General features: G+C 38.6%; 1 protein-coding gene across 2 annotated transcripts in view; it reads right to left on the bottom strand.

The window, feature by feature from the left end:
* Positions 1 to 14,063, bottom strand: part of MAN2A1 (mannosidase alpha class 2A member 1) — a 158,214-nt gene that overhangs the window by 16,236 nt on the left and 127,915 nt on the right. For both annotated transcript variants that reach the window (XM_024563305.3, XM_045197679.2), the window contains 3 exons: positions 10,358 to 10,491; positions 7,495 to 7,636; positions 4,942 to 5,075 (listed from right to left, as the gene is read on the bottom strand). In XM_024563305.3, coding sequence (XP_024419073.1) covers positions 4,942 to 5,075; positions 7,495 to 7,636; positions 10,358 to 10,491 — 410 coding nt within the window. The remainder of the gene's footprint in view (positions 1 to 4,941; positions 5,076 to 7,494; positions 7,637 to 10,357; positions 10,492 to 14,063) is intronic.

The raw sequence follows: 14,063 nt of genomic DNA, 5'->3' as shown, positions 1-14,063 counted from the left end.
TCCATTGAGTTCCAGTTCTTACTACATAAGTCAAACTTCTTGCCAGGTTCCTTGGTGCCCTTCATTAGGCCCACCTGGGTCATCTGATCCATAAACATCAAAGGTTTCCATTTCACCCACCTCAAAACCTGCTAAATTATATAAGATAGTGAGGGATCATTGTTTGGTCACTTTTTTATTCAGTATGACTAGATGCATGGTGAGAACTTGATAATGTTTGTTGAATGTCATCTATTAACAAGCAAATGCAATATAAATAAATGAGAGAAAAATACTGCATGTGTTGGAGGGGAGGATGGAGTAAAAAGATAAGAGGGAAAAATGAGAAAGAATGAAAATATATTGAATCTAAAGATTTAGAGATAAATACCATGTAGGACAGAGCTGAAAAGTCTGGTAGTTTGTGGGCCTAATTTGCCTATAGAAATATTTTGGTAGGTCTGGATGGTATTAAAAAGTTGTTTATTTTCCAGCCAACTCTCAATAATAGGGGGGAAGAAAAAGGTCCAGGACATTTCACATTAAAATTGTCAATGATAATAATAAAAACTCCCCAAAACTATTAACTGCTTTTTTAAAACTTTTACCCAAAACAGTGGAAATTCAAGTCACATTGGACCTTTACATTCCCTTGTGGGAAGAGTCAGCTGGAGCTGGGTAGTGGCTTCTCAGTGGGCTTCGGGTTATGTTCTCCACCACACTCTGGCCACCTAACTTAAGTTTTTGCCCTTAAACCTGACCAACCTCCCTCATGCCATCAGTCTCCTGAGCCCTGTAAGCTTTTGAGTTTTTCATCTGATCTCTCCTAACTTCCTTTCTTTATATGTAACAAACTGATAACCAGAGGTAAAATGATACAATTGTGACACGCGAACACTTCCAGTACTTCTAAGTCCAGCTCAGCGCGGCAGTTGCCAGCAGGAAGATGGTGGGAGTAAGTGTCAGGGAAACAAATTGTAAAGGGTCAATGCCAAAGAGGCAATTCCTGTTTTTTATTTCTGTGTCACTACCATGGGTGACGGGCAACCTCACGCAGCCACAGCCCTCTGCTGGGCATCCGTACGTCGTTCTAGTCCTTATTCTCCCTGCCTCTCGGACAACAGCACTCACTCCGGTTTAGCCGTCCAGGCTCATTCCAATGCGGCTGTGACAGGCTCAAGGCTTCCCGCTAAGATGCCTTCCTGCCCAGTGTCTCCCCACCTCTGTTTCTACCATCCATGTTTTAGACTTTAAAGCCTGACTTGAAAATGAAAACATCTTCTAGAAAATTTAAGTTAATATTGTATGTAACCTTTCTTTATCAAGTGTCTCTTTAATCAATTTCACTAAAAATTAAAATGTATTTTCTCTTTTCTAGTTCATTTTTTATTTAAAAGAAATTATTGATTTAAGTCCAAGAATCTATAGCTGAGCAAAAGAAAAATTTAACCAACATAGGATTATAAAAACACTGGATCAAATTTAAATCAATTAATCTCTAAGGAGTTTTGAATGGGAATAAACAAATTATTTAACTTCTAAGTGAAAGCTTTATAGATCTGACATGAAAAGTCTTATTGCCATAGTTAAGCAAGTTTTGCAAATCAGTGTCTATATAAAAAGAAAAATCATAAAAGCCAGAAACATTTTCAGGAGAAAGAGACAGTAGCTGCCAGCACTCCAACAGATTTCCAAAGCAGTTTTAGCCCAAGAACTAAGCTATCTTGTCAGTAATTGATTTAAACTATGAGTCCCAAGAACCAGTATAAATCTTGACATCTAAAATTGATATTAGAATCTTTTTCCTGAAAAACTATAGATATTGGAAGAACTCTTTGCTTTAATTAGCTGTTATCATTTAATTCAATCAACTAGTATTTTACTTACAGGATGCTCACCACAGGCAAAAAGGCCCTGTGAGGCACAGGAAAATGAAACAGACAAGTCCCTGGAACCTAATACGGGGACTCGAACGTGCCCAGGACAACAAGGCAGTAAGCAGTAACTGCGCTAAACGCGGTGGCACAGTGAGCTCTAACAGCTCATTCATCTCTGCGTTGGGGTATTCATTCACACAACATGCTGGACTGGCCAACAGGGTTCGCTGGCTTTTTCCATACGATGATCTAGTAGCACTTAGTATTCTTTAACTTCATTCAAAACAATTTTGTTAGATTGTATTGTGACAGCTGTCATAGCACCGTGCATTAAAAAAAAAATCAAAATTGGTGATTTTTTGTGTAGTTATTTTAACATTGAAGATGGAAGAAAATACACAACATTTTTGGCATATTATGCTTTACTATTTCAAGAAAGGTAAAAATGCAACTGAAATGCAAAAAAAGATTCGTGCAGTGTATGGAGAAGGTGCTGTGACTGACTGAATGTGTCAAAAGTGGTTTGCAAAGTTCCGTGCTTGAGATTTCTCAGTGGACAATCCTCCACAGTCAGGTAGGCCAGTTGAAGCTGATAGTGATCAAATCAAGACGTTAATTGAGAATAGTCAACAGTATACCATGTGGGAAATAACCAACATACTCAAAATATCCAAATCAGTAACGTTATTGGTGAAAAAAAAAATGTGTCTTTTATTTTAGGAACAAAAACATATGGACTTTTCAGCCAACCTGTTATATTGGGTTGCCCCTCTGCCAGGAGCAACCTAGAAGCAGAGAGATACAGACCCTACTTTCGGGGAGTTTATTGTACAAAGGAAGAGAAAGGCAATGATCCAATAACCACATACGCACACAAAAGAGACATGACCTACTCAAGCAGCAGCAGTTGACGAAGCAAGCTCTGATCCGAACTAGAACCGGCTTCCCTGGGCAAGGAGGATGAAAAACATGTACAAAGCTGCCGCGGGGGCAGGGTGCATGGGGAGTCCTTAGGACAGAAAGGACACCACTAGGCCCAGGGCAGAAACAGTGGGAGTCGCACTCAGAGGAGGGGGACAGGCAGGGTCTGTACCATGAGGGGCCCTGTAGGCCATGTCAGGGTTTTGGCTTTTATACAGAGATGAGAAGACCTCAGATGAGCTAAAGGGGGTGGGGCGGGGAGTGGGCAATGACGTTAGATTTGGTTTTGAAAAAACAAAAACACTCTGCTTCCTGGAGTAAGGAAAACATATGGCAGAAAGAGGAGAGCACAGTGGATGTAAAGGCTAGATCCAGGAAACACAAGATGTTAGTTGAGATTAGGGTGTTCAAAGTAAACTAGTTAATAAATTTGAAATACTGGGACAATGAGACAGCCACGTGCTGGCAAGCACCACTGTGAGAAAAGGCGGGGGAGGGAGAAGGGTCTGTAGACAGGAATCCTAGGTGGCTGGCACTGGAGGGAAGGTAGTGCTAGTCCCCAAGAGAGGGAACACAGAAAAGGGTAGGCTTTGCGGGGAGGGAGATCATGAGAGTGACTTTCGATATGTTGAGTTTGAGGTGCCGTTTGAAACGTAGAAAGAAATACCAGAAAGTAACTAGGTAGATGGGATATGCACTTATGGGTTCCATATGCGTAGAGGTGGTCACTGAAGCCAGGGGAGAAGGAGGGACTGCAGAGGGAGAACATATAAAAAGAGAAAGGGAGAGGCCTGGGGCTAAGCCTTAAGAGCTCTGACTATTTCATGGCTAGAGAACTGTAAGAGCTATAGAGAAAAAACTGCCCAAGAGGAAGAAAGAAAACCTGCTGAGTGTGGAAGCCCTGGCTAGACAGTGTTTTAAGAAGCGGCAATGGTCAGCATCCAGTGCTGCTCAAAGGTGAAGTGAGTGAACAACTGAAAACATCTGCTGCATCGACACTGGCAAAAGTGTACGATGGAGGCCGACACCAGATGGAAATGAATTCGGTGTGAGCGGGAAGTGATGGAATAAACGCATCTCATAAACTCTGGCTCATAGGGTAAGGGCGACAGGACAGTAGTGTAGAGAAAATTGGAAATGAGGGTCTGAGTGAGGGCTGTTTTAAGTTTTAATGGGAGAAAATAAAGAGTTTAAAAGTGAACAGAAAGGATTTCCTATGAGGGGCAAGGAGGAATATGGAGGAAGACTACCTAGTAACAGGATCCTGAAGGGAGAGATTAGGCCAAGTTCCAAGGACAAGTGGAGGGACTGGCCTACGATGAAAGGAAGGTGAACTTCTCTACTGCCACATGAGGGAAGAGAGAAAGGGAGGGAGTTGGTGCTTGGTATCTAGAACAGTGCGCAAGGTCAAATGGGTGTTCTCTCTATAAAGCAGACGGTGCGGTCACTGGCTGAAATAGTAGGAAAGATTTGAAATGGTGAGTGGAGAAAGAGGGAGAGAAGTAAGAGAAAAAGAGCCGTGTCTAGGGCCACTTGAGATGGTAATCAGGAATTTATAAAGGAGTCTGACGTGCTTTATTGGCACTTGGAGCAGCACATTGCCGGACTGGCTCACGTCCAACAGAGCTTTGGCCAGACTTTAACAGGGAATGCTGGATCTCTGCTTTGAAGAATGAAAACCAAACAAGAAGACAGAGAAGTAAATCCATTTTCAATAGGTGGGTCTGAGATGAGAATAAAGACACTAAGGTTTCAAATCAATTTTACTAATCAAACTTATTCTCCTAAATATGTTACTAAGCTCTATTCTTTAACTCAACTCTTTCAAAAGTAATTTTGGGAGATTTCACCCAAGTGATTCCTTAACCTTATTTTTTTATCTACATAATAAGAAAAAAATTAAAATGACCTACATGCAAGTCTTACCACACACACACACACACACAGATATATAAACATATATATTTATATATACACACATATACGTATATGTATATATGTGTATGTGTATATATAAAACAGATGTTCTCTTTCCTGTGAATATAAAATAAATCTGTTATAAACATATCTCAATGCTGAAAATTGTAAAAAGTAAAAAAGTGGAAAGTCATTAATTTCAAATTGTAGATTTCAAATTGGGGGTGACCAGTTATTTTTTTCCTACCGTATCCACGACAGTTCTTTTTTCTAGTAGTATTCGAAACAAGTTAGCTGTAATCTTGTTATCATGGACACCTTGCTCAAGGCCACGATTATCATCTTGCATAAGTCTTCGGTCCATGATAACTTCAATCTGACCTATGGAATGAGCAGAAAAACTGGCCAGGGTTATTTAATACAGACAGACACGGAGGATCATGTAAGTACAGGCATGGTCTCGATTTCAGTGTCTCCTCTAGTCAAGGAGACAGACCTAACAACACACAGTACCATGGGCTTCTTCTCAATAATGGCTTAAAGTAACCAGTATATATTCATACCATGTGATTTATATTTCTGCTTTTCTGCATTATTGTCCAGTTAAAAACTGATTAAGAAATTTAAAACAGGAGAGATCAAAATTAAAACTTTAATAAAAGAATTAATCTAAATTTTTTTTAAAAATTAATCAATCTAAAGAGTAAATTAAGCCTCCAAAATTTTTGGTGTCAGCATTTGGAATATAAAAATTTTTACGAGGTTCATTATGAAATTAACATCTCACATGAAATAATAAAATACAGACGAGCAGGATCGACTTGGGACTTGAAATATGGTTCACGTTACTTGATACACAGTGATTCTCTGAAGAAGCCCTAGGGTTTGGTAACTCCTACCATGACCCCCTCCCCTCCCTGACACTATGTGATGGCATCACCACGGTCCTGTCTCCTCTAGTTCAAAAAGGGGTCAAAGGTGGTTCCTTCATTTGCTCTGCAATAATGCCACATCTCCTCTAATTTAAATTGTAAGCTAGTGGTTAGGTTATGAGATTACAAACTAAAAAGCCAAACAAAAAAGGAAATCTAGTCATATTTATATATTTGACATTATACTAAAAAAAACCCCTAAAGTTATATACTTTAAAAATATATGTATATTCATTTATCTATTCATTCAAGTTTGTTACTTATTAAATGATCATTCAGCATAAAAGAACAATACATAAAATATTTTAATAACTATTACTCTTACACAGTCAAAACTACTCTTTACTTTCTTTCTTCCTAGTTTGGGTATCCAGTCTATAAAATGACCAGTGTTAGTTAGAATTTTTATTGTTACTACCTCCGTATTTTATAAGACAACCGTCTAGAACTTGCTCCTCAGGCCCTGGGACTGACAGTCTCCATGCCTGTGATGACAATTAAGAGTTTGGTCACTTCACATCTAAATTAGCACATCAATCTCTTGGCAATTACTCTTTCCTCTGCCTCCAAATGTTAGTCCATATAACAAGTAACAATGATCATTTCCTGGACCATACTTGAATGATTTTTATATTTGTAGCTATGCAAACTCTAGGGTGTTTGGGTGTCCACGGCAGGGGCAGGGCACTTTATTTTCAGCTTACATTTATCTGGGAAGGGAGATAACACTGCCTGGTCCGTGACTGCTTGCGTCCTCATGACTCATCCCTGTTTAGAGCCTACCTTTGAGAATTTAAGGCAGGGTTTAAAAATGAGTGGGTCAAAAGTCACATCTGGCACAAAGATGTTTTATGTTCTGATACTGAAAAAATTAAGTCAACATTTACAGATTGGGTAACTTCACATAAAATTCCAGATTTCCGGGCTCTTCAAAAACTGAAACATTTGGCAACACTGGGACCCTCCCCAGGGAGACCGCGTACTGGGCCTGAGCAGCGCGGCACCACTGCACATGGAGAATGCGCTCTCCAATTTGCTCGAGTCCCATCACCCGGACCAAATCCCTCACGTTAGGACATTACTAGTTTTATAACTGCACTCATGTCTTTATGGCATGAGTTCATAATTTTCTCTAGTAAAGGCCACAAGAAAGACGAGTGTGTGTGGAAGTACAGAATGTATGTATGTGCCTAACAAAGAAAGTGGGTTTGTGTCAAAGGATGTGCCAGGCATCTGCACTTGCTTGTTTGCCTGGCTCCTCAAGGCACTCATCTCAGCAACTCTTCACTTGTACAGAAGAGAAACTGACGGCCTGTAAATGATAATTAAAAATATGTATCATAAAGGACAAAAGCCTCCCAACTGAAACTTTGAAAAAAATTAATCAGTATCTACTATTTTCTTTCTCCATCTCATTCTTTGTTTTGGAATCCTTATAGTCGTGTCTGTCACCTCTTTCTCACCGTCTGTATCATCTACACTTGTTCCTTCAGGTGGCAGTGCAGAACTGTGATTCAGAGAAGGACCTTCATTTGAACCGTAACCTTTCACCTTCAGAAACGTATCTGAGGTTGTGCATCCATTTAATCATGACAGTAGCCCATTCTGCAAACAATGGGCCATCAGGAGAGGTAAATTATCTTGAAAAACAATCGGTTTCACAGAATTTTAGGTTCCTGTTCTTCACCTAAGATTAAAGAAATCTTTCACTTAATGCTGTTCTCACAAAACCCCAAATTAACTTATAGTCTGGTTCTCAAAAGAAAGCTGGTGACTGGAGATGATAACTGATACATGTGACCAACAGAAAAAAAACATGCACTTGGAACTGAAACTTAGGGGAGAAAAAAAGTCTAAACAATACATACCACTTTTCAAACTGGAGACACCTAAAGACTGAGCAGACAGCAGAGTCAAGCGATGCTCGGCATCCTGGATGTAAGCCATTGTGGTCATCGGATACACATTTGCTTGAAGAGGCAATTTGCTCATTGTCATTCTAGGTTGAATCTGTAAGGCCATACAATTCTCTTTTTTTAAAAACAATTGAGTGATATTTACATATGTACTTTAAAAAATCAGTATTGACTATAGATGACTTTTTCTTCCAAAGAGAAAAAGGAATAGCTTCCTTTATTGTTCAAGGTTAGAGCTAATTTAAAATGTAAAACATTGTTCAAAACAATATGAAAAAAAAATCACAAGGATCTGAGAAAACAATTTTAAAGACGGAGATTTAGAACTTGTTCAGATTTTTAAAATAAGCATTCTTGTTTAAATTCAGAATAAATATCCTTAACAAAAGTCTCCTAGCTCTCCAATATTTACATAAAAATTATAAAGGTATTAAGTATTCATTTCTCATCTAAATCTAATATACTGCTTTTGTAGTGAATGCTAACATAATAGCTCCTTATCCTCTTTCAAGAAATATATCTTATTCTTCTTCTAAAATCCATTTTAATATATACCCTAGATCTCCTCATCAAATCCTCTAACATATTACATTATAATAATCAAACGCATCTTTATATTTAAAAACTATTCAGTGCTTACTCTTCTTGCTTGGTTTTGATGTAAATAGTGCCAAATTCCAATTTTTCTGAGTCTAGTATCTGGATGCATGCAACTCAAGTCTAATGTTAGAGACTCACTCTAGCATCAGGAGGAGACATTAAACTGAGACTCTGTTATCAGGAGTCTTATTCACACCACATAATAATGCCATCTCTCCTTTAAACTCATAAAAGTTTAACAATGAAACTCAAGCAAAGAGGTTAACGTCATAGTTAATGTGTGCTGAGTACCCACTAACGCAAGGCACGGTGCTGGGAATTTCACAGACAAGATTTGCAACCCTCACAACTCTGCAGTATGACTTTCAACTTACCGGTTGTATTAAATAGTGCCCCCACATCTTCGTGTTCACTCAGAACCTATGAATGTGAGTTTATTTTGAAAGAGTCCCTGCTGATGTAATCAAGCTAATACTGGATTAGGTTGGGCTCTAATCCAATGATTGCTGTCCTTATAAGAGGAGGAAAATTGGGACAGAGAAGGACGCATATGGAGACACAAGAAGACAGCATGTGGCAGTGGAGGCACACACTGAAGTGATGTGTCTCCAAAGCAAGTAGTACCAACAGTGGCCTGAAACCAGCAGAAGCCAGAAGAGGCAAGGAAGGCTACTTCCCTAGAGCATCTGGAGGGAGTGCGGCCCTGCTGACACCTTGATTTTGGAGTTCTGGTGTCCAGAACAGTAAGGGAATACATTTTTGATGTCTGAAGTCACCCAGTTTATGGTAATATTTATCACAGTTGCCAGAAATTAATAAACTGGTGAAAAAACAACTATAAAATGTTAAAAAATGGTTTTTAAAAAGCTAGCTTAAAAGAATTCTCATTTCTCCTTTACAGTCCTGATCTTCCATTCCAGTGAACTCATATACTCATAAAAAGGACATTTAAAACTCACAGCTGTGCAGCTGTTACCCTTACTCCCTACCTGTAGATCAAGAGTTCTAGTCTTGCCCAACTACCACTCTTTCTAAAGCTAAAAAAGAGCCTATTTTAAAAGCAGCAATACTTAGGTTATAGACTTAAAAATAATATTTTCCTGTTTATTCAAATGTTCAATCCTTAAAAAGAAAATTCACATTTTTGTTCATTTTTACTAAGTTTTTTCATTCATATATACACCCATACATACAAATAATTGCTTCTAGCAGATTTTAAGAAAACCCTTTTGCATACAAAGAAAATGAATCACCATAAAGCAGGAGCTTCATTTGAAAACCAAACAGCTGCAGTAAGATTAACATGTTAATTCAAAATGTATGTTGCAATTTTTAGGCTTTGGACAAGGTTTAAATTTAACTTCTGCAGGAAACTGTAGAAGAGAAAATTATCACAATCCTGTCTACTCATCCCAGCTGAAAATCAGACAAAGTAAAAGCATTTGTTATGAAATTATTTCTATTCATAGGCAGAAATTTCCAAAATGCTAGTGTATCAAAAAGATGCTGTTTAAAAGTATTATTTTGAAGACATATTGTCACACATACACACTCCGAATACAGAGATTTAGATAACAATCAAAAGAGCTCTATTAAATTAGAGAGCAGACAATCTGAAAAATTTTTATAAATCAATTTTCTCATTATTACTTCAAAACATTTTGATTAAACACATATCTACTCACATTTCTAAGTAAATATGTTTGTATTATACCCTTATACACTATTTATGTGTATAAAGGTACACACACATACCCCCCCAAAAAAGGGAAAAAGTTTTCCTAAAATTTAAAAGAGCCCATTATTAGATTGTACATTTAAAAATATATATAAACTAAATATGCATAGGTCAATTCCCTAAGAGGGAAAAAAGATATAATCCATCCATCCCTAACTGTTTCCTTACTATTTGATAAGTTCATATACATTTTGACATCAATGTAGTTAACATGCACAACAGTCACCAAATCTTCTTTTGAAAATATAAATTCTTACAAATAGATGATCTACCAAATACTGTCAGATATTTGTCATAATTTTCGAAATCTGGTTAATACAGAACCTACAAGTAGCTGTTAAAATTCGGTTCAAATTCAGAAATAATTTGCAACCTTAAGCATATTTTTCAAAAGATCCAAAATTAACTGGCCCATTACCATATATAAAAGTTACGCACTAACATAACCATTACTTAGACATTTTAAAGAAAAACTACCTGGTATCCATTTAGGTCCGTATAAAATCTGTTTTGGCTGTTTATGCCAGAAGAAATTCTCATTGCAATCTCACGGTTATGTTCTTTTCGAATGTCCACAATATTGGAAACCTCCACAGACTGCCCTTCTATTCCTAAATGTAAAATAATAATACACAATAGAAGGAAATTAATTAATTGCCCACTTTTCTTAAGTATACTATCCAGAACACCCTCCAAAGTTATATATATTGCCCTGTTCTCTATCTTCTATCTCTACCATCTCTCATATGCTAAATAGTGTCACAATTCACTTTTCTTTTTAATATCAGATGGTAGATAACATTTATTCAGAAGACATAACGACTTAACAGAAGGATGAAGAGGCTGGTGGAGATAAATGTAGATGAAATATAACATGCAAATGATTCTCCAGTGAATTCTAGAGGGGAAAGAGGACATTAACTGAGGAAAGGTCAGCCCCACTGCAGGTCAGTCCACCCCTGGCCTGCACCGGCATGCCCCAACAGAGCCATCAGAGCCAACTTCTTCATCATTCTGTCCTTACACACTGGAAATTATGAGCAGTGACATTTATACTGTTGGTCCAAGAGACAGTGTACTAATGCCCATGATCTACATCTAGAAAAAGAGACAGGAGAGCCAATGAGATGATTTATGGCTGAAACTAATATTACCGTATTAGTAGTTTGGAGTATAATCTGGAGAGCTCCCCAGATACTAAATCAATTTTAATTGAATTTGGTATCTCTTAGGGCCCCTTGTTATACAGTGATTCATTGTGCCCTTTGCCGTATGAAGCAGAGGACAGCTTGAAGAAGTCCCAGATGTGTCAGACATTTCTTCTCCCTGATTAAGCCTAAAGTGTTTACTAATTTCTACCATGCTGCCCTAACTGCACTGTCAGATCCTCAGTGAAGCCTTGGGTCTGTTTCAGAGATGGAGTTACGCAGAAACCCAATACTCTGTACAGATTAAGTATGTGTAAGAGATATTACAGGGTCTTCAAAGAAGGAGAGCAATTAAGAAAGTGGTCCAAAGAGGAAAGACTGGACCTACTTATTTTATACAGCTGAAGTTTTTTGAGATTTAAGACACTTACTGGACACTTCCCTGAAGTTGTTATCCATTACCCACTTCTCCCTACTCTTCACACACCATCTGTCACTCGGTGCCGAGAACCAGCACTCTTTAGACAGAGGGCTATGTAAGAAAAAATGGGGAGGGGAAGAAGGGAGTAAGGAAGACTTTCTAGGATCCAGGAAAAATCCCCAGAGCTTATAGAAGGTGACAGGAAATAGTGAAAGAAAGGAAGTTTGAATCTGTGAGATTTGTGGAAAAGAATGTAAGTGCAGCTTGCCCAGACACTATAGATCTGTGTGAAAATGACACTGGAAATTATAAAGCTTAAGTAATATCATGGTGACAATACTAAACAGGCTGAAGGATTTTCAAAATGCTCACGGAAGTTATTTTGTGGTACAGGTTGCTCTTCCAACTCGACAACCTCAGCGAGAGCTAACCAGTTTCTTACTCTGGTCGGGAAGCTATTATGATTATGGTCTGCATGGACAGGGAAAAGGGGTGCCTTTTTTTCCGGCTTTATGGACATAATCTGGATCACTAATCTCTGCCAGTTAAATAAACACATATTTCCTTCTGAGAATTACCAGAAGAACCTGCCAAGAAAGCTGATCCAAATATAACTCCACTATTATTGGGAAGTTAAAAAAATCACATACACTGATGACAGGATAACGGTATCTTCTTTGAATAAGGAAATCTATTACTTTAAATGCAAATTTTCATTTCAGAATGCTCAGATTAACCAGAATATTGTTAAAAAAAAAACCCAGATGAATTGTATATTGAATTTTAATGGACAAGTTTCTACAAATAAACCAAAATGCTCCAAACACAAAATGTAGCACTGAGCATGACAGCAGCACTGGGGAAAACAGAAGCTGACAAGTCAACTCTAATCTGCTGGAAGCGTCTGTAGGGTTTTCAGCACTGCTTTGTGTACTCCCCATTCTAGACTGGATAGGCTCTCCGGGATCAACAAAATACACCAAATGAAATAAAGTCTTAACAAAGGGGAGCATCATTAATTTCAAGTCATGTATCTCTGGAAAATATTTACAGAAAACATGCTTCAGAAAGTATTAATAATTTCACATTACCTCCAGCAACAATAAATTATTTCCATTGAGAAAATCATCTTCTCAAGCCCAGTATTATGCTCAGATCCTGTTGCGGCAATAAATACTTAAAGCTCCCTTAAAAAGAGCCTCTACATCCATTCAAAATGCAGCAAGACATTAATTAAATTCTGTGCCCGAACAGACTTTTAAAATAAGATCAAACCTAACATACGTTTATGAACAAGCCTGTAATGGTAATAAAAGCAAAGAGATATCCCTGAGTTCTCGAAGAATTTATTCTTTAAAAAAAAAAAATCTGTGAGGGAGAGAAAGGTGTCCTCTTATTATGTGTCAAGAATCCCCGAAGGAGTATATACCACGCCATTCCCAAAGAAGCTCGCAGGACTGAGGGGTGAGCTCCCTGGGAAGCAGGCGTACAGACCCAGTGATTCCAGTGGTCTGCTAGGTCTTTGCGGTATGTAGCCGCAAAAGGTATTTTTACCAAAGTACTTCTACCAGAGCATGAATGGCTAGGGCTTCAGTCCTGGGAAGAAAATAGCACCTACTTCATAAAAGTAGTCTATGGGGGCAGCAGGGGGATGATGCTCTTCCCAGGTTTCAACAAAGAAAAATAAGCTCCCTCTTGCTGCGTATGCCTTAGAGGAGAATGTAGATTGTTTATCCTTATTAACACAGGCAATGCGAAGTAAGAATGGAGTCAGTCCACAGCCCAAAAGCTATAAAGAAGCCAAAAGTCTTTCCTCAACTCTGTTTTCCTCCCTAGAGCCTGTTAGCTTCTCACAGACACAAACTGTCTTACATACCATCTTGCATTCGAGTTTTTAACAATGTTTTGGGTGTGTCGTAGGTGCTGAATCACTATTCAACAGAGTTAGTTAATTTGTCCCCCGTCATGCAGAAGTCAGCCGACACAGGAAGAAATGAAGAGAATGAGGTAGCTCTCTGTCCTGACCAAGAAGATCTGATGGAAAAAACTAAGGCAGTGCCTGTAGAGCCTGATAAGCTTTGTGCTGAAAACAGATACAACCACAGTACTATATTTTTACGTGTGTGTGAATGTGTGTGTGTGCGACAGACAGACAGGAGGAAAGAGAGAGAACACAGGAGAGGACAGGTATCTGTGTTACCTCTCTTGAGCAGCGGAGAGAGGCCAGGCACAGATTCCAGAGAAATTTCACCTTATATCTGAAATGTGTGCAATTTCTGTCAAGAGTGTGTATGTGTGTGTATAATGTATTTACATACATAAAATAATTATGAAGAATTTTTAAAATAAGAATGTTTTCTAAGGAAGCAGGGGAAAAAACTAAAAGTAGGCAAGAGGTCGGGGCCAGGGTCAGGCAAGGCTGCGTCACAGGGAACATGCTTCAGGAGTGCAGCAGCCTCAGCATCTCAGAGTCACTCTCAGCATGATGTTGGTCTCTTCAGGGCCACCTCCTACTGGGTGGACCGTGAAGGGGCACACAGAAAAGGAAGGGCATCGCCCTCTAGACTCTGAGGCTTAGCAGCAGTCTTAAGGAAACCAGGCAGGGTATTCCTGC

Source organism: Desmodus rotundus, chromosome 1 (assembly GCF_022682495.2).
Source record: "Desmodus rotundus isolate HL8 chromosome 1, HLdesRot8A.1, whole genome shotgun sequence".
In the NCBI taxonomy this organism is placed as follows: domain Eukaryota; kingdom Metazoa; phylum Chordata; class Mammalia; order Chiroptera; family Phyllostomidae; genus Desmodus; species Desmodus rotundus.
This window is presented reverse-complemented; position numbering and strand designations above follow the sequence as displayed.